General features: G+C 48.4%; 1 protein-coding gene across 12 annotated transcripts in view; it reads right to left on the bottom strand.

The window, feature by feature from the left end:
- TEAD1 (TEA domain transcription factor 1) overlaps positions 1 to 23,544 on the bottom strand; it is a 255,110-nt gene that overhangs the window by 36,778 nt on the left and 194,788 nt on the right. For 10 of the 12 annotated variants that reach the window (XM_045894123.3, XM_045894121.3, XM_045894116.3 and 7 more), the window contains 5 exons: positions 17,068 to 17,079; positions 16,116 to 16,250; positions 14,949 to 14,995; positions 14,014 to 14,075; positions 12,789 to 12,913 (listed from right to left, as the gene is read on the bottom strand). In XM_045894123.3, the coding sequence (XP_045750079.1) occupies positions 12,789 to 12,913; positions 14,014 to 14,075; positions 14,949 to 14,995; positions 16,116 to 16,250; positions 17,068 to 17,079 (381 nt within the window). The remainder of the gene's footprint in view (positions 1 to 12,788; positions 12,914 to 14,013; positions 14,076 to 14,948; positions 14,996 to 16,115; positions 16,251 to 17,067; positions 17,080 to 23,544) is intronic. The other 2 variants (XM_045894112.3, XM_045894115.3) reach the window with 1 other exon arrangement.

Raw genomic sequence — 23,544 nt, 5'->3', positions numbered from 1 at the left:
AAGTCATTACACATGGGAGAAATGGAAGTTCAGAAATGAACAGACTAGCCTGAGGTCACACTTCCGGGAACAGTCCTGGAGTTAAGAATAAAACTTGGACCTGTCAACGCCACAGCCCGTGCATTTGCTGCAAACGTCAACCACACTGTCTCCCAGCAGAAAATGCCTCGACCCTTCTCACTCAGATCTACTTTCTACTTTTTCTGAAAGCTGATTTGAGAAAAAAGGAGAAAAAAAAAAAAAAAAGCTAACTAATGTTTTCAAAATTCTAAGAAGTTAAATTAGAATTCAGGATAAACAAAATGATTCGCAGATGCAGCAGACAGACTCTTCAAAGGTTTCTATTTTGAGGAAGTTACCTTTGTGCGCCAGTGGCTGAAATGAACTGAGAAGGGCAGGCTGTCTTTGCCAAAGGAAACCGGGCACTGCCTCTCCCAGGCTGGTGACGTGAAACCAAACCCTGACTGCTGGCATCTGGGTGCCTTTATTCCTGCCAAGAGGTGACTTGGTTTCTAAGAATACAAAGGACTAAAGAAGGTATCCTGGAGACCACAGCAGTGAGACAAACAGCCCTCCCTCTCCCCTTAATTCAACCTGGGTAGGTCAGAAATCCCTCTGCCCCCAAATCCAGAAGACTGAAAAGAAGAAATCTACCTGATATGTTTGGGTTCAAGTTTTGATTAAACCCAAACTCTATAAAAAACCATTTGGTAAGGCTCTAACTACTTCCCATTCCATCAGTTCTCCTTATAAGGGAAGAAGGCCAGGGTGAATACCTTATTTCCCTCTCTCCTTCCCAAATAAATCCCATTTTCTTTTCAGCAATGGTGGTTTCCCCAAAACTAAAGGTGAAGTACAAAACCAAAAAAGGGCAATTCTATTTTATAGGCAGGAAACAAATATTTGCAAAGCAACACCAACAGCAACAACTAAAATCCCAAGTATTGGGGGCAATATAAGCAGAAACAGGGTAAATGTTAAGTCGTGTATACTAAAGCCCAAGACTAAATTTCCTTGATATCCAAAATAGAGGTTAATGTTGGTTTGTTCAATTATAAAAAAAAGTCTCCTGAGGCACTCAGGAGATATGTTGATGATTAACAGATCAATGACAATAACAAAAAAGGCATTCACTCTGCTTATTTCTTTTATGGATTTCAGTAGAACGAACTGGCATTCCTATGACACATTCTATGCTAGGCACAGGGAATCCATGACCTAATAGTACAAAATCCTCTCTTCAAAGAACCTATAGAGTTGAATGTATGGAGCTAGCTTATTGACTCTACAGTCAGAATCATATATTTGTCCATGTAAATATATGTTCTCAATGATTCCCACAGAGAAGATTGGGAATAAAGACAGTCAACATCCCCTCTCCTATACATCAGATGACTTAAGTCAGCATTCACCTGCTCTTTTTATATGAATGGCTGTATTCTCCAGCACTAAACATAGTGTTATTCGTTAACAAGGAGAACACATGTGGAACTCACTTGAAAATGTGCATCAAGTTTCACAAGTCTAAGGTGGAAACCATGATGAGAACCAAGTTACCCATCACATCTGAGAGTAGAACACACTGAGATTTGTAAGGTTTCAGAAAATTAACCCTTCTTGCAACTATTCTCAGCTAGGCACAGGAGGATGTTTTCACAAAATGAGGGAATACATCACAAGAGGGAGATGGGGCCCTAATCCAGAAGAGGGAGAAAAGAACACACTGGCCCAGTAGTTGGGTAGCTGACCTGGACAGCAGCCAGGCTGGAGTGGACCAGGAGCTGGAGGGGTGTCACCAAAGGGACAATGGACCTGAAAGACTCCCTGACTTATCTGACCATCTGGAGAAGAGTTTGAGAACTCTGTTAGAAACGTTGGAGATGAATTTGTACAGGTATGTAAAATCCAGATAAAGAGGCAATAACAAATCCTAGGAAAAAAAGTTTTACAATCAAGAAAATGGTTCTAATACATCACACGTTAACCATGCTGTATGTGGCATTTACAGGCTTGTAATACAAACACTGAGTGTCAATTAAACTAAAAATTTTGATATAACCAGACTGGGGGATAGGGAGGGAAGGGAACAAGTGCTCAATGTATTTAGAGAGCTAAGTCCTGGTCTCCCATAGTAAGAAGTCAATAGAAAATGTCTTGAAATTAATGGATTGAAATATACAGTATGAACATGTTATTTGGAAATATGTTGATAATGCATGAAGAAATGGCTGAAAGACTGTAAGTAGCTGTCCCTAAGGAGTAGGACCGGGAGGTGGGGAGACACGGGGCAGAGGACTGCTGCTTTTCTTTACCGGCTGTGAGTCTGGTTCAATTTGGCTTATATACAAAGCCCATGTATGACTTTATTAAATTAAATAAACAGCCAACTGAAAACTATCTTGGAACATCATGGGAGTTTTTTGAGGAAGAGAAAGAACTATAAAGGGAAACAAAAATATTAAGAATTGTACTTCAGGATGTTTATTCTAGTTGGTCACAAGTTCCCTGGACTCGAAAGGAACTTGGTCAGATCACAGAGCCTTCCTATGGCTCGAATACACAGGATGACTGAGCAGAAGCTGGGACTCTTGTCTGCCTGCAGGGTTCACCGAAAACACCAAGGTTGCACCAGCAAAATCCCACCTGAATCAAGACTGTCCCGCAGCTCAGCGGCACCTGACACAATCTTAATACACTGATTTCTCTTTTGACTTGGGAAAATGCTCATTTTCTCTTTTCATCGTTATAATCCCTCCAGTTATTCTTCACAGTGGTTACAAACGGGGACAAAGGTGAATGTAATTCTAAAAACTCAAACAGTTACTTGCAATGGCTTATTTAGCTACCCTGGGGGTTTAATGAAGGACTTTTCCTCCTCTCCCAAATGTGTTCTAAGGTCACTTTCTTTCCTGCTCCTGTCTCTCCTCCCCTCTCTGCTGCTTGGGGAGGCTGCAGGGAGGGGTGAGGAGCACTGGGACTCTGGAGTCTGCTGGGGTCCGGGTCTAATTCCTGGTGGGGTCATCTAAAATGGGCAAGTTCAGCCCCCGGGGGCAGCTTCCACATCCGTGATGCAGGGGTCATCCTAGTACCTATCTCGAAGGAGTGTTACAAGCATTAAGTGAGATAATGTGTGGAAAATACATAATGCTGTTGCTTGCACATAATTTGTTACTATTATTGCTTTTATTGCCCAGTAATCATGGTATTTCTCTATTTCAGACGAGATAATGTGAAATTAAGACTGTCCTTCTGATGGCAACGAAATGGAAATACCAAAATTTAAAGCAGAAATTAAGAGAGGTGCATTTGAGACACCTAGGGTGATTCCTACTAGTTCCCAAACTGCCATTAGCCACTGTAACGTAGGGTGGCTGAGGTGGGGGTGATGTGCACCCAGAGCCTGGAGTGATCTGGCCCCCGAATTTCCCTGAGACACGTCAGTGCCCATTCTCTGAAGCACCACAGCCTATCCTTGAAGGTGCCCATCACCACCCATGAGACAAACTGGAACAACACAACTCCCCAAAGCGACCCCTGGGGTTTTCTTTTCTTTCCTTCCTCTTTTTTGAAAGCACGGCTAATAGATTCTATTCCAGAGACGTCTGGCGAGGCAGCTCACTTCTGTGAAAAAGGACAGAGAAAGCCGACAAATCTGTGGGTCCTCGGCATCTGTGCTGCTTCCTGAGACACGCCCAGAGCTGCACTATACCGTCTGACATGAAGAGGGCGGTCTTTTCCCAAACTTGTTGCAAAAATTCCAAGTATTTGAAGAACGCAGTAAAACCTTGAAAAATGACTGCTGTCAAATAATGCCAAGAGAAGAACTATAATCCACTTAGGAATTTAAAGAAACCAAGACAAATAACTCCCGTCAAGGGATGCTAATGTACAAGTTGGAACAGAACAGGGAGGGACAAATCACCTACAATTGCTTCCTGTCCCTCTCCTGCCTGGGCTCTGTCCAGACACCCCAGGGCAGCCTGTGATAACCCCTGGGCCCTGCAGGGACAGGGAGTGGCTGTGGGGCCAAGCCAAGGAGAGGGACCTGCACATTCAGTGCTTGGGGGGAGCAGGGCGGGCGGTGGGGTGGGGCTTGGCTGGGCTCAAACTTCAGCAGGGCCTCTCCTCAGCTAACTGCTCAGAGGCACTGGCCCTGTTCTGGCTACCTGGCACCTGGGCACTGCTTCATCCCCTCCCCTGTCCTCTTCTCAGAAACAAACAGCACCGAAAGCAAAGAATAAGGAGCAAGTCAGTCCTTCCTGCCCAGATCTCACATCACGAGGCACCACCTCACCCCTGCCTCCCACTTCCACCACCATCTTCACAGAGGGGCTACTGTTTTCTCAGGAAGTGGGTCTTTCCCCCCAGAGGGGCAGCTGTAAGGGCCCACGGGCCGCATGCAGGGACAGCGACTGGGAAGGCAGGCTCGTGGGGTGCCGACCTGCCAAGGAAAGCAGATGGCTGGGCCTCTGTGAAACGTCCATAAAACCCAGATTTCCAGATGCTTTCAATTGCCTCATCCCCCGATGGCAATGAAAAAAGAGGGTGAGTGCCCAGAGCTGCTCAGACACAGGAGTAAACCAGGCACCACTGTGAGAGGGTACAGCTGGGTGAGGACGAGCAGCTAGGATGGCTCAGCCGCCGCGAGGGACAGAGCAGGAAAAACCACACCACACCACAGTGAGCCATCCCCCCATCACCTAAAAACACTGCATTGCTTGTGTCCTACACGAAAAACCTGGGGGAAGCCAACCGCCAGACCAGCTGTAGCCTTCCTCTGAGACCCGGGAAGGCCCAGTGTGCTTTCTGACCATTCATTCTAAGCATGCGCAGCGTACATTACCGACACATGGGTTAGAAGCCAGGCTTTTTGCTGTTTCTGAGCTGTGTAGCCTGCGGCAAGTGGCTTAACCTTTCTGGGTCTTGGCTTCCTCATCTGAACACAGGGCTGACACCTGGCCTGCTCTTCTCCAGGGGTCCATGTGAAGGTCAAACGGAAGAGCAAACACGACGGTTCTGTATGAGCCCCAGGGTGCCGCAGAGAGGCTGGTACGCAGGTGCACTAATAAGGAGATCCACCACAAGCTGGGAACAGCGGTGGGAGAAGGGGCCTCTTTTTGGAAGGCCCCGAAACCAGATCTGCCCAAACAGCCATCGCGCCGTGAATACATGAATACATTGCCTCAGCAGCCCCAGCAGGGCTTGGGAGCTTCTCCAGAGAAACCCCATCCTTCTCCACCCTGTCCCAACACAGGCAAGGATTCTCCTGGCACTCTGTGGAGTTTTCACCCTGCTGCTGACTGTATTCCTTTATTTCTCCAATCTAGTCCCCACACAAACCACCTGCCCTTCATTTTGCCACAGGCCTCATCAACTTTATACTTCCTGAGAGCTGCACTGGTCACATTTTCCAAACCAAAACCAGGTTCTGTGATCTAACAAAGGAAATTTTGTTGATCGGTGACTTTACGCCTTGGAAAGGAGCTATAAAAATAGGAAAATTAAATCGTTCTTGGGGCCACATTGACCAACTGCCTTTATGGAGAAGAATAAGGTGATCTGCAGGACGTGTCTGCAGGACTACAGGGCCTTCTCCCTCAGAGGCCTGCCATTTCTTTCGCCAGAGGGGAGGTGCTGGGAGAAGCATCCTTCTTCTCAGATGATCATTCCATTCCTGGTCCCCTCCATGTCATGCTGGGAGGGAATCCACGAAAAAGCACTTGGTACATAAGACCTCCCCCAAAGGGTGGTCATCGCTGCCACCTTCCCTCCAGCTCCTCAAACCACGGGCGTTGGATTCAGACAAACTTCCAATCTCCAGCCCTGCCATCGATGGGCTGATTCCTGGGCTCAGTTACTTAAACTCTCTGAGCCCCTCTGTTTCTAATACCCATTTCATCAAGTTTATTTCGACAACAAGAGGCAAGAGCATTATCACACAGGTGGTTCTTTGCAATCCTGCTTCCTTCTCTGTTCCACGGCTCCTCAAATTACAGCACCGTCCCCGGTCCCAAAAATAGTCATCTCCACTACACTCTTCCTCCCACAGCTAACCAGTCCCCAAGGCCTTTTAGTTTTCTCAACACGATGTCTCTCCCCTGACATTCCCTATTTTCTGTCCCCCTTGGACATGGCCAGGCCGCTGCCCTGGTTTGGTCCTTGCCACCCAACACCTGGACCAGAAAGTCACTTCCCTACCCCAGCCACTCTCTGACCTGCTGTCAGCTTCCTGAAACACACATCAGACAACAGCTTCTCTTTCAAAAGGGGAGTGAGGTAGGAGAATACAGATTCACGTTATGCTCTATATGTATTAAAACCTCTGGAAAGATTCGTAAGAGGGGTGCCTGGGTGGTTCAGTCCATTAAGCAGCTACCTTCGGCTCGGGTCATGATCCCAGGGTCCTGGGATGAAGTCCCGCATCGGGCTCCCTGCTCAGCGGGGAGTCTGTTTCTCCCTCTGCCTCTGCCCCTCCCCCGCCAGCTTGTGCGCAGGTGCTCTCTCTCTCTCTCTCTCTCTCTCAAAAAAAAAAAAAAAGATGCATAAGAATCTAGTAACAGTGGTTAGAAGGAAGGGAAGTCTCTCTCCATTCTTTTATGCTTATCGATTTTGGACTGTGTGAATTTACTACATATTCAAATCATAATTAATTAAAAAAAATTTTTCTGGTTTCCACCTGAATTTCAATAGGGTCCAAACCACCTGGTGAGCATATCCTCTCAAGCCTGGTTCCTTCCATGTCTCTGGCCCAATTTTCAGCTACATTACTACAAGATGTTCAGGTCACAAATACATTTGCGGCATCCTCGATGTGGTCCAGGGACGCTACTCACATAACTGTCAGAGCAATACAATGAGACCATTAGTGCCCACACGCAGACTGGGGTCAGGCTGAGCGCGTTTGCCCCAAATCTCACACAGCTATCCAGATACCAGCCTTCTCATTCCACTAGAATGAACATGCTGCCACTACAGGGCGAGGGGAGATGTGTTCTCAAGTCCAGGTGGAAACCTTCTTTGCCTCTTTCCCCTCTTTGCCCCAAACCCTGAGAAGAATCATAGCAGCAGAAGTTGGAAAAGGAGCTCAGGGAAAACCCAGGCCAACTCTCTACCCAACTCTCTACCCAAGGTGAAGGGCACTGCGACAGCCAGCCCGTGCTTAGGGAGCTCGTACGTTGGAAGGCGGCTGTCTTTCTGTTTGAAGAATTCCTTTATTTCTTCAAAAGTACAGGGAGATGGTTAAGGACACAGAGTGGAGCCAGACCTTGGCACGGCCACTTCCTGGCGATGGATCTTGATAATGTACCCTCATGTTTCTGAGCCTCTGTTCCTTTACTGACAGACTAGAGAGAAGCACAGGATCCACGTCAACATACTTGGCATACGGTGCTTGTAACACAGCTCAGGAAGTGCTGGTGGCTGTCACTACTGCTGTGATATATAAAGGTATTTCCTAGAGTGAGCTGAGCTGTGCCTTCCCTGTTTGGGTTTGTTCCTGTGCCCCTCACAGAACACACCTCCTTTTTCTGCAAGACCCTGCTCCTTCAAAATCTAAACAGAATCACCGCCTTGTCCCTCCCTCTCCATCCCACGGTTTTCCCCTCCCTGGCTGTAGGAACTCCTACCTAAGGGAACGCACACACTCGCCTCCTGCTTATGGAGCCGCTCGCTCCGGAATCCAGCACACCATGGGCATGAAACGTGCCATGCTGTGCCTGGGAGTCTGAGCTAGCCGTGCAGCAGGACGTGGCCAGAGGCACCTGCCATGCCCCCGGGTGGGGGTGGAGGAAGGCTGCTAGGCTTTATCAGGAAAACCACTCCCCATGCACACACGCAGAGCCCATATTTTCATCGGCCTGAAGGAGCAGCTGCCTAACTTGGCCACATTTCAGGCAAGGTGCTTTTAAATGGCCCACCCTGGGTGGAGGTTCTTGCACTCAACACTTCAAGTCCTTTGATATGTAACACTGAAATCATGTAGAAAAGCGTTATTCCCAAGCATTACTAACCACTTCTAAAATAGTCTCTGTTGTTTAGATTCTTCCTTCCTTTCCTCACCCTCTGCTGTTTTTCTCTTAGCTTCAAGTGGTGCCAGAGGTAACAGAGGGACTGACTTGCTGGTTTTCCACCAATGTAAACAACCCCCGATTTGGGGGGCAACGCTGCCGTCTGGTTTGTACATGATGCAGAGCCAGCAGGGGGCGCTCATCCCCCAGACGACTCTTCCTTAGTGCCTTACAGATTACAGCGGGCCACAGGCTGCATCTCAGATACAAAGGGATCTTGCAGCCTTTTGGTCATCATCTCGGGTTGCAGTCAACAGACCTGGGCCGCAATCCTGTTTCCAATGACAGCTGACGGGCTACCACGGGGCACGCTGTGTCCTGGGATTAAATAAAATGATGCACGGTGTTGCGGTCGCCACAACCGTCCTGCAGGTCTACTGGTGTTAGCGCCAGCAGGGACAGGCGAGTCGCAACGAAGTCTTCAGTGGTGGCGATGCGCGTGTACGTCGTAAACTGAAGAGTGATTTTCCAGAATGTCTGGTACCAGGGAGGCCACCCTAGCCTGGGGACTAAGCGAACCAGGTCCTCCTCTTGCCCTTGTTGCTACACAAGCATGTGTTCGAGCCCCGGCCGTGGACTAGCTTAGACAGGCCATTTCTCCAGGCCTCTTCCATAAAAAGGAACAGAATTACCTACCTCATGGGGCTGTGACAAAGATGAAAGAGATCACTAATGAAAACTAGCACAGCACCCAGCTCATTAATTTATTTGTTTGGCGTTTGTCACCATTACCTAATAAGCTCGCTGACTCCAAAGAGCCAAAGCCTTTGGAAGCAGGTAGGGGGAAATGTGTGTCTGTGACTGTATGGAGACAAAGATTTGGAGAAAACAAACACAAAGTTGAAATGGTTTGGGGACCTTTAACTAGTTGTCCCTTTGCTGGCTTCCTTATAAAATTAACAAGCTTAAGGTCTGATGTTGTATTTTAAATACTGTATATCCAGCTTTATTAAAAGGTAGCAGTTGAATTTACTTTAGATGGCTTTAAGTTCTCCTGTCGTTGGAAAAAAATAGAGTAAAATTAAAGTCTGAGAAGCCACAGAAAGTCTGAGAACCAAAGAACCCATCCATAAGCTCCAAGTTTTTCCGTGTGACCTCGGTCCTGAAGTGCCATTACACACTCATTGTATCAGCACCCCGTGTTTGCAAAATAAAGCACACATTGTGCAATTTGAGAAGCTGGTGCTTGAGACACTGTCACAGTGCTTTAAATAATTTTGTGAATTATTAATTTCAATGAATCCCATTTCAATTAATCACCTTTTTCTCCCAAGGTCCCCTCACTTCCTTCTTCCAGGAGAACCATCCTTCAAACCCTCACATTTCTACCGACATAAATTCATATGCTATTATTCACAATCCCCCATGTATTCATTTGTATCCATTAAATTCATTTGTGTGCAAATGCACTGCAAAATAAACGGTTTTGTGAAAATAAGTGTATTCGTGCTGCAAATTAAGTGTTTATGACATAGGAATGTGAGAAGCCACATCAAAAGTGACACGCATGTTACAATGTAACAACTTGATGCCACAACAGTGATAGAGCTTTGGTTGGCACAGTCTGATAGACCTAATTTTAAAATCATGACACAAGGGCGCCTGGGTGGCTCAGTCGTTAAGCATCTGCCTTCAGCTCAGGTCATGATCCCGAGGTCCTGGGATCAAGCCCTGCGTCGGGCTCTCTGCTCAGCGGGGAGCCTGCTCCTCCCTCTCCCACTCCCCCTGCTTGTGTTCCCTGTCTCTCTGTGTCTCTCTCTGTCAAATAAATAAATAAACTCTTAAAAAATAAATAAATAAAAAATTAAAAAATCATGACACAAGCCAAAAAAACTAACATATATATTAGAAGATACTATTACTTTCTGAAATTATACATTTTTAATCTAAAGAGCAAGTAATTTTCAAACAGTGAAGAAGGGCCGTTACTCCACAGAAGCACTTATATCACCTTATGTAATGGGTGCGCGTGCGCACTTCTCGCCTCTTCTCCTCTGGAACACAGGCTCCAGGAGAATGAGGATTAGTTCCCTAACACCTGGAACAGTGGCTGGCATGTAGGAAGTGTTTAACAAGTATTTGTTGAATGAATTCCAATTTTTTTCAGTCCCCAACTCATGCCCCCCATAAAGTATAATTATGTTCTCAAGAGGCCCAAGGGTGTTGACTCACAGCAGGCCTTGCATTTACTTCAGGGCCTCTGAAGTCATGTGCTCAAGTCCAATCTTTAGAGACAAACCTTTCCATTCATCAGTAAAAGGCCAAATCCAGTTGAACCAGTCCGATTATCACGCGTAATCTAAACATGGATGAAACATGATGTATCTCTGGACTTGTTCCAAGGGGGCGGGGGGCCCTGCCTTTATGAAACTATTCCCCAACTTTCTTACTGCTTTCTACACTCAGAGTCATCACCTCTGGAACGTTCTTCTCCCTTATTCTTCCCCTACCTTCCAGGGTGAGGGTGACTTCCTCAAGAGAGCCTGCCCTGTCCCGTTAATCACTCACAGTGCTCAGTGCTCTTCATAGAAGTCACCACACTTCACAATGACCTCGTGTGTGTCTTCCGGCTACATGTTACACCCCACACGGGCAGACACGGTGCCTGTCTGTGCCACGCTGGGCTCCTTCCTGCGACAGCACCTTACACGCACGTGCAGGTGCTCCTAAGCGTTTACAGACTGGACTGAATGAATCCAGTGGTCCTCAACGTGAAGCCCAATAAACACTAACAGCAGAAAGAGGAACTGGGCATTCCTGGCCCTAATAGGTCCATAAATGGAAAGGACAGTCACATGAGGGGGCTGCCATAGGCTTTTTTAATTAAAAAAAACAAAAACAAAAAACTTTTGTGATAAAATATTCTATCGTCTTTTAACCAGGGAAACAGGGAAGAGCTCTGTTCTTTAAAAAACGGTCAAAAGCAAAGAGAGAGATTGGCTCACACAGGAGATACGTAGACTGGAGAGAGAGAACTTCAAAACTGGGGGTGGTTTATAGTAGTGAAAAGAATATAATGAAATAGATCTGGGCTCCTGATCCCTCTGCTTATTCGCTAAACATTCTAAATTGTTTAATGTGTCTGGGCCTCAGTTTCTTCATCTGTAAAATGGGGGAAACAGAATCTACTCATGGAGCACTACAAAAACACAATGAAATATCAACTACAGCGTACTCTGTAAGCAACGAGGTATCCTACCAACACGAGTTAGGCAAAGCGAAAAGCATTGCTGGGCTGAAACCCAGTCTTCGGCCAAAGAACCCCCTATGCTTTCCAGAAAGAACAAGAAACAAAGAATCAGGAGGGTAATCTTTTTTGTTTATATCTCAGTGCCTCTCACAGAGAAGCATTTTATGCCATCACCATCATCCTTCTTATAAAACCACTCGGCCACACGAGAAGAGCGATCCAGCTGGCCTTTCCCCTCCTCGTCCCAATAAGCTGCCTCAATGGGCCTAATGACCTATTTTCCATCTCTTTCTTCACTTTTTCCTCCTAATTCTGGAACAGGCTCTATTTTTCTACCAACTCCCAGAGTTCACAATTCATAAACAGGAATGTCAGGGGTCCACTGAGTCTCCACTCTGGTGATGGCTTGTGGCGTCTCCCGAGTCAGAGGCTTTCCACTGAGCTACAGTACAAAGACCTCAGAGAGGTCGCCTCCGACTGTTCAGTATGTCGGTATTTACAACACATGGTGAACTCATCCATGACACTCTCCTGATGACAGAACGACAGCAAAGCAGTGAACACACAGAGAGCATGGGACCTCTGCGCATCGGGAGCCCCGGAGATCAGGGCGGTGGGGTGAGAGAGAGCACGTGGAAAGGAGTTGCTGAGGATCCCGAAGACAAACTCCTGATTCCTGCATTTTTGCCTAGGGCTCACCCACACACAGATGCAATGCACAGACGCACAGCCAAGGAGTGGGAGTGAAGAAAGGGTCTGGGGATTATTGGGTGGGAGAGAAGGGGGGCTCACAGAGGTATGGGAAGTGATGGGTTGGGCTGGGAAACAATGGCGTGATGGAAACTAGACGGGGCAGGGAAGACGGCAAAGAAGAAAAACGACAGAGTCCAGATGCCAACGTGACTGGTGCTCATGTCATAAAGTATCGTTTTCTGTATCGAGCTGCTAAAATACCAGCTTGTTACTTCTCCGTAAGAAGAGAACTGCTTGCTATCTTGAGCAAAAACAGACTTGCAAAGGCAGCACGGAGCAACAGCTGAATGCTTAGGCTTGAGTTTTAAAGACATGAATTTGAATCTCCAATCTATCAGATATTAACTGTGTGGCTTCAGAGAAATTCCTTAACCTCTCTGTTTCCTCATCTGTCCGACGGTACCGACCCTTATGGGGTTTTTGTGGGTGTAAAGCATGACCATATATATATAAATAGCTTTCCACGGTGCCAGCCACATATCAGGGTTCAAGAACTGTCACCTGCTGTTACATTTTCCTAAACACAAGAGCCCTGTTAAAGTCCTTCCCTTCAAGCTCCAGCATTCCCTGGAGTTTGAGGTCCAGAGCACTCATAAATATTCGGCTCTACAATTCTATCTGCTTGTCAATAGAAATACCTTTTTTTACTTAAGTGAAAGTCTGGCTCTTCTGACCCAGGTTGTTTGGCAGGCACGAGGGAGGGGGAAAGGAGAAGGAAGGCAGAGGAGTGTGAAGGTGAACAGGAATGGGATTCACAGCACACCTCACAGCACACTCACCGAGTCTGGGTCTCGCTGCTGTTCAAGGAAGGCTGAGAATTCCACCAGGCGAAGTTTGGTTGTGCCAATGGAGCGGCCCTGCCAGGCAGGGACCGAGGGGGCTGGGGCTGACGCAGGCTCGAACCCTGAAAGACCAATCATCACCTTTAAAGCAGGCCCCGTGCCTCCCCTCGGGCCTGAGGCCAGTGCTGGGGCCGGGCCCTGCAAAACGGCTGCCCCCCTCCACCAGAGTCCAGGGGCAGAATGAAGTCAGGCGGTGGGTGGATTCTGGCCAAGGACCCAGAGGCACAACGCTAGGAGGCTCCTCACAATGTCAACTTCGGCCCAGGTTAAGGGCTGGAGCATACCCCATCCCGGACAAGGGGCCGGCTGGGGTCCAAGGCCAGAGTGGCTGAAGAGCCTCAAGTGAATTCTGCAAGGGTCCCCCGAGAAACTTCTTGTGTTTGCCCATCTCCTTCCTTAAGACTGTGGTCACCAGCACTACAGAATTACTCAGAATGCTCCGTGACACTGGAACAGAGCAAAACATGTGAATGCATGTCCTTTCGGGGGACTCAATAACAGACAGCAGTTCAACGGAGTGACCCCACGTGCACACGTGGCGGGGGGGGCAGCGCAGGTGGGCTGGCCAGATTCCGGGTTGCTAGTCGAGGCTTCCCTGGGAGCTCTTCGTTAAAGAGAGGGTACGAGGAACTGAAACCTACTTATAAAGGCTGGCTAATCCCCTATCTGCCCTCAAGATCTGAACTGTCCAATTCAGCCTGTTTATGATGAGGAAGGAACCACAGCTACTTCCCCTTCCATGGGTGACCAGGGTCCTTGGTGAAAGTGATCAGGCTTCCCTTTCCTTTTTTTCAGTTTTTTTTTTTAAATTGAGATATAATTATCATATCCAAATCCTTTTTCCTCCCCTTTTTAAGTAAATTCTATGCCCAATGTGGGACTCGAACTCACGACCCCAAGAACAAAAGTGGCATGCTCTATGGACTGAGCCAGCCGGTTCCCTTTCCTTTAAAAACCCATCTGAAGAACTCCTGGGAGCTGGCTAGGGGCACTGAACACGTCTGTGACCCTTCTGAGTTCCAGGCTTAAGGAGAGTAGGGACGAGGAGGGGGCACTCAAGGCACTGCAAGTACAAGGGATAGGCCGCTGTGGAGCAGAGCGACGGGCCCAGCCACCAGTTGCGCAGGATGGTCCTCCGAGGGGGACTCCCTTGGAGACTCACCTGGAATGGGGGCTGTGACTGCTGGCTGGATGGGGTAGGCCTGTTGCACGAAGGGCTTGACGCTGGGGAGGGAGGGGTGGAGAGTCAGAAGTCAAGACTTATAGCAGTGGCTACTCCCCAGGTTTGGCCTTGGCCTCCCAGGGCTAGGGGCCCAACCTGCACCCCGCCCCACCCCCATAAGGTTCCCTGCCTGCAGGTGCTGACACAGCCCAGGCAGAGCTCTGCCAAGACAGAGACAGTTACCCTCTCTGCTTGAGAGGGGCCAGCAGGTGCTGGGGACCAAACCATCGGGCCTCACACCACTTCAGCGGGACGAGCTGGAGAGACATCAGCCTGATTCCCGTATGCTGTGACATCTCATCAAACCTCTCTTCTCGTCCCTGTGGTGACCGAGGTCAGGGGTCACCGTTCCCAGGCAAGGTTTGGGACATGCTTCGGGCTCTCCTTCTCTTGGCCGAACAGCTTCAGTTCTTTTGAGAACAGGTGGGCAGGACTTCCTTTCTGCTTTTATCTCCAGATGATCCTCAGCTTCCCCTTGCCCTCAAAGCACCAGCAGGACTGTCAATTAGCTGCCCTCACCCCCCAGGAAAGCCAGGATGCGCCGGGCTCTAGGAGCACCTCCACTGTCCTCTCTCAGACAGGGGCTTCTCAGGAAGCCCTGCAAAGCCACGAAGGCCTGGGGCCCTTCTCCCTGTTCCCAGCTGGATGAGCACTAACACTTAAGGCAGCAGTGAGCCGTTTATGCCTCTCCTAGACCAACTCGAGTCTCTCTCCTGCTACTGGCCTCAGTGGATGATGGGAGATGACTTTGGGGATCTCAGATTCAATCTCTTTTCTCCCACAAGCCCCCAGGCAGTCTGGTCCTGGGCAAACGCCACCCAGGCGGTGCTGTGACCAGACCCTTGCTGTGACGGCTAGCCCCTCCCCAGACTTACTCTTGTGAGGATCCTGGCTGCCCTGTTTGTATCATTCCTGGCCAGAACTGGAAGGCAAAAGGCAAGAGGCATCAGGGTTATGAGTTCACACAAAAGCACTGTTCAGGACATCTACACATTGCAACCCCTGCTAAAGACAGTGGGCTCAGATCGTCCGTCCGCTGCTGAGTGACCCTCTCTAGATGCAGATGTGGTTACCGATATGCACCAGAGAGCAACCTGCATCCTTGGCTTAGCAGCCCAGACCTCCCCGGAGCTCCTCCTCCAGATAGTCGCCCTGAGGGCAGGGACCAGACAGCAGCTCTTCCGTGTTCTCCTGACACCTACCCGGGATCTGGGCACATGACAGGGGGCTCACAAATATTTCATCCGGCTGCTTCATCCATGCACCCACCTACCCATCCTCTTCTTCCTCCCTCCATTCACAAATGCTCCCTGTGTGACATTCTGCCTCCTCAGCTCACAGCACCACGGGCCCGGCCAGGAGAGGACAAAGCTCTGAACCAGAGGCCAAGAGCTCCGAGAAGCAATTCAGACACCCCCTTTGCTGTGCGCCTCCCTGAGGCTTCTGGTGCCTGGCACCCCCTGGGGACAGGCAGCCTGTGTAGGAGGGGTTGCAGAGTGAGTCACAAGGCCCTGGGTTTGAGTCCTGATGGCACTAGCCATGATCACATTACCTAACTCGCTTTGTTACTCACTAACCTCATCATCTGCAAGACGGCAATAACAATGAGAGGCATTTAAGATTATTGTGAAGATGAATGAGATTATAACGTTAACTTCTCAGCCCTTGGTAGACGCAAACTGAACATGGTAATAGAATACTTTGCTCCTTTAAGGGTTAGTTCCCTTAAAGGGACCTTGAGGCACAGGAAAAGAGAGCAAGGGCCAGAAAAAAAAAAAAAAAAGCAGAAGAAGCAGATCACAACCCAGAAGGGCACCAGCAAAGTGATATCTAATTCCATCTCTGCTGGGGCCCAGGATCCCAGCCTCTAGCTTTCTCTCCCCGCCCCCTCCCTCTCACCACTGTGCACCTGGCATCATCAGCTGACCACAGGTGGTCCTCCCCGCCCTCACACCAGGCCCAAGAACAAGCACCAGGTGGATGGCTTCACGCCGGCCCCTCACCCGTAGGGGCCACCCCTACCGGACGGGCTTGTGACTTACCCCCGGCGCCCCCGGGAAGGTGGGGCGTGGAATCCCAGGCAGCCCCAGCTTGTTGTGAATGGCGGTGGCCGAGACGATCTGTGCCGACGACATGGCAGCCATGTGCTGCAGGGCCTTATCCTTGGCCGTCTGATCCTTGAAGGTGACAGTGACACACAGACTTAATACGTAACACACGGCTACCAGGCAGCTTCAACAGGCACAGCCACGAGCACATGGACTAAATACAGAGCCACAGAAGAGGCCGGAGAAGCAAACATGCACGGATAAATAAACACAGCCAAAAGGCTAAAACACACTCAACCTACCGTAACTCTGAACCTTTATGGAGACTACCAGTGGCAAGATTTTTTTAAAAAAAATGTTTTAATCCATTTTTCAAAAGAATGGGAAGCCTCTGAGAAGAGTGGACAATGTATTTATTTTTCCAGCTTCCAAAGGGAGGTTTCTCCAATTACTTAACACACTCAAGGAAAGGGGGAAAAAAACCAAAAGGCCCTGCACTGAAGCATACAGATGGGAAGAGGGAGAGAGGAGAAGGGGGTGGTGGATCTGGGGTAGGACCGTCCACAGGGTGTGGGCAGGCCCCATCTGTGGGCGCTGTCACGGGGCCACAGTCCCAGGAGCTGCTGGAGGCATGCGAGGCCCGGGAGCCCTGGCAGACACCTGGTGGGGAAGCTCAGAAGCAGCAGGGCGGGTGGGGGGCCATGACGGGGCCAAGCAGCATGCTGGCGGGGGCGCATGCTTTCTCAGGTACCCCCACCATGGAGGTCTAAGGCTACACGGGTTCTCTCTATAGCCAAGGACACAGGGGACGCTACTCGGCAAGTGGTTTCTCCCTTTCCTAAATGGGTCTTTTCTAGAAAAGCCAAGGCTGGTAACACAAAGCTAGCCAAAAAGTCTGCCAAGCACAGCTAAAATACAGAATACTCAATGTGGTGAAAATACTTACCATGCTTGTTACCTGGATACAACAATAAACAGTTTGTTAAAAGAATTGCGGACAAAGGGAGAGGTATTTTTCTTCACTTAAAAAATACACATATTTACACAAACACACAATGTGGAGTACATAGAATGCATAGGACTCTGGGTCTTTTTCACATTTTAACAGGAATGTATGACCCAGATAACCATCTAGAAAGGCAATTACCAACCAGTCCACCCATTTCAAAAACTACTCCCAGCCCCTTCGAGCTGGTTCTGTGGCCTCCCCGGTGTAGATGGAGAAACGGTCAGCCCCCAGGTGTGTGACAGATCCTGATGGTGCAGGCAGAGATTCATGCGTGGTAAACATGTCAAGGTGCCTGGCTGCTCACGGAAGGTCTCTACAATCTCTCCCAGGCCAGACTCCATCGGAACAGGAACAAAATGGTGGCCCCAAAGCAAAGAGAGTGGCCGCCACAGCTACGACTCAGAGTCAGTGCGTGAAGGTCAAGGGAAAGTTCAGGCTAAGACACAGCTGGGAGTTGGCTTCAGTGTGTGCGGATTTACCCAAAGGTGACTCATAAGCATCCTGAGGTACCAGAGGCTGGGCCGAAGGGAGAAGTTGAAAAAAAAAAAAATCCAAGCCTACAAAATAACTACTAGGGACTTCTAAAAAAGATCAAGTTAAGTGCTCCCAAGGTAGAAACACCACTTGGTCCCATAACTGCCAGGAACACCATGTGAATTTTCAAAAAGCTTACATTACCCCTTGGAAAAGAGCCTAACACTTGCATAGAACTGTACATTTTATCCATTTCTCTGGCTCTCAACTGACAAAGTAATGGGCCTCATGTGACAGCTTTTGGGGGTTGTCCGTGGTCATTGGGATCGTCTTGAAGGGCACATGCTACGGCTTAAGAACACGGTGAAGGCCCAAGAAGCCTGCAGGATCCCTCATCCCCAACAGAATGGCTCCAGGCGCTAGTGTGGGGCTTTGCTGCCTCGGGTCAGACGGCATTCCTTGAGCTGAGCCCCCATTTGCTCATCTAAATGCTCTACCTAAAGCTAGCTTCCTCTGTTAAAGTTTTTGCTTTTGCTTTTTTTTTTTTTTTAAACGAGCTGAATCATTTCAGATACTGAGATGCCCAAAAAAGACAAATCTTGATGTCAGTGGAATAAACTGACTAGGTGTGCAAATGCCCTAAAGCCAAACAGAACCTGACACACACAGATCTCAGCGCCAGTCAATCTACTCCTCGCTGGTCTTGTGGTTGCACCTGCCACCTGCCTCATCATCCCCGCAGAGGGGTCCCAGGCTAATGAACAGAAAACCCAGCTCCAGTCCCACAACACCCTTCTCTGTCACGAGTGCCTTGACATCAATACAAACTCACCGAGGGGTTCTTTTTGGATCCAGCACCTTGTACTCCAGCCCCCAAGCCACCTAACCCCTAATGAGAGGTTATAAATGCCCTCAGATGACTTCTGAGCGAACGTAACATTACAGGTATAACCACAGGAGCCATCCACCACAAGGAACAAGCCTTACCACTTTGCCAGGGGCCAGGCTCGGGGAGCTGGGACAGTGACAGCCCAGTCTTCTTGCTGGTCTGGCTGATGCAAATTGAGGAATAACTAGGCAAAGAGCTGTGGGCTTGGCTCTATTCCAGAAGTCCATCAGGGGCCTCCATGTTCATGAAACACTGATGGCGGGCGTGACCCGGCTCCCCCAGACACAGTGTCTGTGCACCCTCAGGGGGAGGGACTCAAGAATCCAAAGTCGGGATCCGAATGGAAAGGAGTCCCCCACATCTCCAAAGCCTGCTTTTATTCTATCAGAGGTGCTGGAGATGCTCCCCTATGCTAGGCTGATGGAAAAGTTCTTGAAGATGCTCACGAAAGTTTGATACTTTTTTTTTTCTTTTTAAACAAGGAAATCAATCAACGAGGAAAGGAGAAAAGTCACCAGCTTTGCTCTTTAGGTCACCCAGCTTCGGGACAGGGCCATTTCCTTTTGCTAAATAAAGTCAGGTCGGACTCTTATGACCCAGGAGGTACCTGAATGAAACAGATACTCAAAAGCAGGAGAGCAAATCAGTCACTCCTGTCTCCCCAACATGCTCCATCCCCGTAAAGGGGAGTCTGGAGATGCAGCTCCACACCTGCCTAGGCCTGATGTTAATGGGCTTCATTACCTTGGGTTAGTCATTTAACCCTCTAACTTTCTTCATCTACGAAATAAAGGGTTGCATTTGATGCCCTAAAGCCCTCTGGCTCTGAAAGTATCTGCTGCTACCAGTGTGCATTCCATTTATAAGCAAATACATCTTAATAAACATAGCCCGAAAGAACTGGTGAAAAGACAGCAAGATGTTAAAATTTGGGCAGCTCTTGGCTGTCTATCCTAACAGAGAGAAAGCCAAGTGTGGAGAGGAAATTTTATCTCAAGTAGAAAGTTCTTTCTGCACTTGACCTAGCTATCTGAGAATAGGCAATTTTATGCAAATGAACTAAAACGTCTATACCCATGATTTCCTACCTTTTGAAGTGGAGACACTCTACCTTCTCATTTAGTAACATCTCCCCCTTTATCTAAAATACATATTTGAAAATTAAAAAGATTAAAATTTTGTGTTTAAAATCTAAAGCAACGCTGCAAATAAGGCCTGCCGGCGATATCTCGAGATCGGAACCGAGAGCCTCGCTGTAGACCCACTTAATCTGAAATGGGAGAACGGAAGGATGCCAAGCTGAGAGACTTCAACGGAAGGGCCTCTAAATTGTCATTTTCAGCCCAGAGATATACGCCTGGCTTTGAAGAAATTATAACTCTAGGTGTCAGACCCGAGGAGATTGCTTCTCTGTGTCTCTCTGGTCTGAGATGCTGGTCTTTGAGACATTGCACTCCATTCTTGCTGCTCACCCCGGAATCAAGGGGGAAAGGAAGTAGTTGTTAATCTACCCAAATAACTGATGCTAAGGTAAATTTAAAAATCTAGGCTGCATTTGTACACCAGAATAATTTTATTCTAAGAGGTTTTCACACCAACACTTCTGAAACGCGGATGAGATTTACAAAGGTTGAGCACACTGTCTTATCTTGAAAAACTGTTATGAAGTCAATACTGAGTTACCGCCTATGACGTCTTAGATTACGGGAAATACTCTCAGTGTGTGTATGTCTCTACACGAGCATGCATGAACAAGAACGCCGTGTCCTAGCAAAAAGCCTGGACAACTTCACACGGAGTCCTCAATACTGATCTGAAGTCCCTCCATCCCTAAGATGACAAAGAAAGAGGCCACAAAAAGCTGAATGTTTGGCGAGTGGGGAAAGAAAAGGCAAATCTCCCTTTTACAACAGAACTCTAACTCAAGCCCATGACCTGAAATGTGGAAAAATATTTATGGGGCAGGAAACATGGGGGGTTGCTAAGAACAAATGGCCCGTCTGACCTGAGGACGAAGCTGATAAAGCACTATACCTAGGGACGCAGGTCTCAGCGCCCACTTGCCTTTCTTCCCTGTCCAATTTCTGGCACACCATGCTGTCAATGGCCTCCCCACCTCAGCCACACGGGGTCCAGCAGGCTGTGTCACGCATAAACTCCTCAGCCCGAAACCTTTCAAATGGTTATTGTCACTTAGTAAACAGGCTTTCATATTTCATGAAGCAGAGCACGGCGGCTGCTACCCCTCTGGGCTCCGCAGACTCCTCCTCGTTACCGTTTAAATGTGCACCATGTTTGGGAAGTGTTTACATGGAATATACGTGACAGGAAGGCAGCCATATCAGAAATGCACATGGCTGGAGCAGTGTGGGTCTCAAACTCCAGGACATTTTATGAAATCAGCCTCCAGACTGGACGGGAGTCTTATTCCCACCTCCCTCTGCCTCCTCGGCCTTTGATTATCCCGAGGAATCAACTATCTCATCATCTTCCGGCACTAACCATCAACAAATTTTAAAGGGAATATTAAAAGGTTCATGAGCTTGCGTGTACCATATTATAGCTGTTACATCTGGAATGTTAATGAACAGCAAACTACATCAACATACTCCAAAAAGCTTGCTCAGGAGCCATCAATTTAACATGTAAAGACTCCAGTCTACTTTATTTATGGGGAAGTCCACCAATACATCATGAAAAATACATAACGTTGAAAAAAAGACTATGGATTCAAAAACTCTGGATAGCCTTTAAATGTGTTTCCCCAAATATACTTTCCCCAGCAATACAAAAATATAATACAAGAGAGGAAAGATAGCAATTTGCTTGCAAAATCACTTTTTCAGAAAAAGACAAAACACAGAATACTCTTCCAAAAAAGTCATCTTGCAGATGTTGTTTCTCATCTTGCACTATGTGGATTCACATGACCTCTGCAATTATTAGCGCTAGCCCCTGAGCAGATAAACATCACAAAACTCTATGATGGTTTGGGAGAAAAGATGGAGGGCACTTGAATTTTTCTAGCCATGATCTCTAATTTGCTTATTATTAGAGAAAGCAGGAGTAAATACAAAAGGGGGTATTTCGGTCGGACAACAGCTATTGCCAAGGAGGAAAGGCACATTCATACTTCTCCTGACTTCCCATGTAATGAGTAGCAATTAATTCATCTTATTGTATTTCCAAATGCCAAAGACTCCATTCACATCAAAGAAAAAATTTTCAAGGCTTTTACCATTGTTCATTTTTAAATGTACTAAGCTATATTTAGTATTTTATAATTGTCAATAGTGTTTCCTTTAATTCCAATGTGGGGCTTAGCATCATAAAAGATTGTAGATGAGGAGCCAGGTGATTTGTAGGTGTGCCTGATGACTCTACCAGGAAGCCTGGCATTCAGGTCAGCGACAGCTAGGTCTGGGTGCCGGGGGGTGGGGGAGGGTGGGGGGGGAAGGCACCCTTCTGACCACGGCCCCCTTTCCCCTGGGAGGCGACAACAAGAGGGCAAGAAGTCAATCTCCCCTGAAAAGTCAGAGGAACCCATGCCAGCAGCAGGCTCAAGTTTGGCTCCAGACTATCAGCTCCCACCACGCATCTGCTGTTTAATTCAAATATGCATGAAGAGGGGGCTCCAGTGAGGGAGACAATGCGGAAGCATCTTCAGTCAGGGAAATGAGCCCTCATCCCTGACAGGCATTCTTTGGGGAGGCAGCAGGACATCATCAGGCAGAGAGTTTGGGTTTTGGTGCCAGCTAGCCCTGGGAGCAAATTCAGTCTCGTGACCTTGGGTGAGTCACCTGGCCATTCTAAGCCTCTGCCTCCTCATTTCTAAGCTGAGGACAAGAACACCCACTTTCAGGACGGCTTTGGGAATTGCATTAAGCACCCCACATCATGCCCGCAGCCTTGCCATTCAGTGAACGTGGGAGTCTAATGGGGCCCAGGTGACCAGAAAGGCTTAGGAGCCCTGGTACCAATTCCATAACCTTTCGGCACCATGTTCCTCTAGGGCACTGTCTACACTGGAGGCCCATTAACAATGGGATGTCTCTAGAAAAGGATACAAGTAGAGAACGAGGCTGTTTCTGTTGCCCTTAAAAAGCAAACCCAGACCTGGCTCGGTTCACACAGAAAGGTACACGCATTCAGTCCTCTAGTTTACACTGTGAGCTCTGCGTCACCACACTGCTGACGAGTGGTTCTAACTCCATCACACCCAAGTACGAGACATTACCGGTCTCCCATCTTAGCTCTAACTCAGTTAAACTAAAAACGAGGCAGTGAAAATATCGCTGGGGAGACAGGGCGCATGCTGCAAATGCCGAAGAACCCGGTGAGGATCGGGAGATGCCAGGAGAGGCAGCGTATCATTTCCCGAATTGCACGGCCAGGCCAAGTGGCTCGGGGTTGGCGGTGAGACCAAGGAGGCGGTCGGCTCGGGCTTCCTGGGCTTGGCTACCATGGACAGCCGATGCTGAAGGAGCAGAGGGGCTCAGGGGGCCGCGGGGAGCCCCAGTGGATGAAGTGAAGCATGTCTCCCCTGTGGACGGGCCCACTCCTGGCTGGAATCAGCGGTGATACAACCAGGGAGTAGCAGTGTAGACGGCAGCAATGCCCCAGCGAAGTTCCTGAACTCTCCGGGAGAATTAAATCAACAATTTGAACTTTAAGCTCTCTGCTTATTGGGAGGAATGGCAGATTGCAAAGAATGGCTTGCTCAGAAATCAAATCACAAAAGGCCAGCAGGGCGAGAATGAAGAAAACGGCCCCAGGGAGCACATGTAGCTCGTAAATTGGTCCCCAACGACTGGACACAATCGGACAGTCTCAGGCCTTTCTCTGCTCTACTGGTGTGACACAATGGCAGCAAGTACGGACTTTTCTTCCAGAGCCTGACATGAACCCATCTACTGCCCAAGATGTCCCCCTGCTGAGGTTAGGGCAGAATGCAGACCTCCTGTCCTCGGGTACCGTCTGGACCTGTGCACTCCCCAAAACACACCCCACGCCACAAGTGGCCTGGTCCATCTTCTCAAGATGATGATGAA

Source organism: Mirounga angustirostris, unplaced genomic scaffold (genome assembly GCF_029215605.1).
Source record: "Mirounga angustirostris isolate CCGP_5_RB_7025 unplaced genomic scaffold, mMirAng1.0.hap1 SCAF_13, whole genome shotgun sequence".
Classification (NCBI taxonomy): domain Eukaryota; kingdom Metazoa; phylum Chordata; class Mammalia; order Carnivora; family Phocidae; genus Mirounga; species Mirounga angustirostris.
Note: the sequence above shows the minus strand (reverse complement) of the source record. Positions and strands in the feature narration are given on the sequence as shown.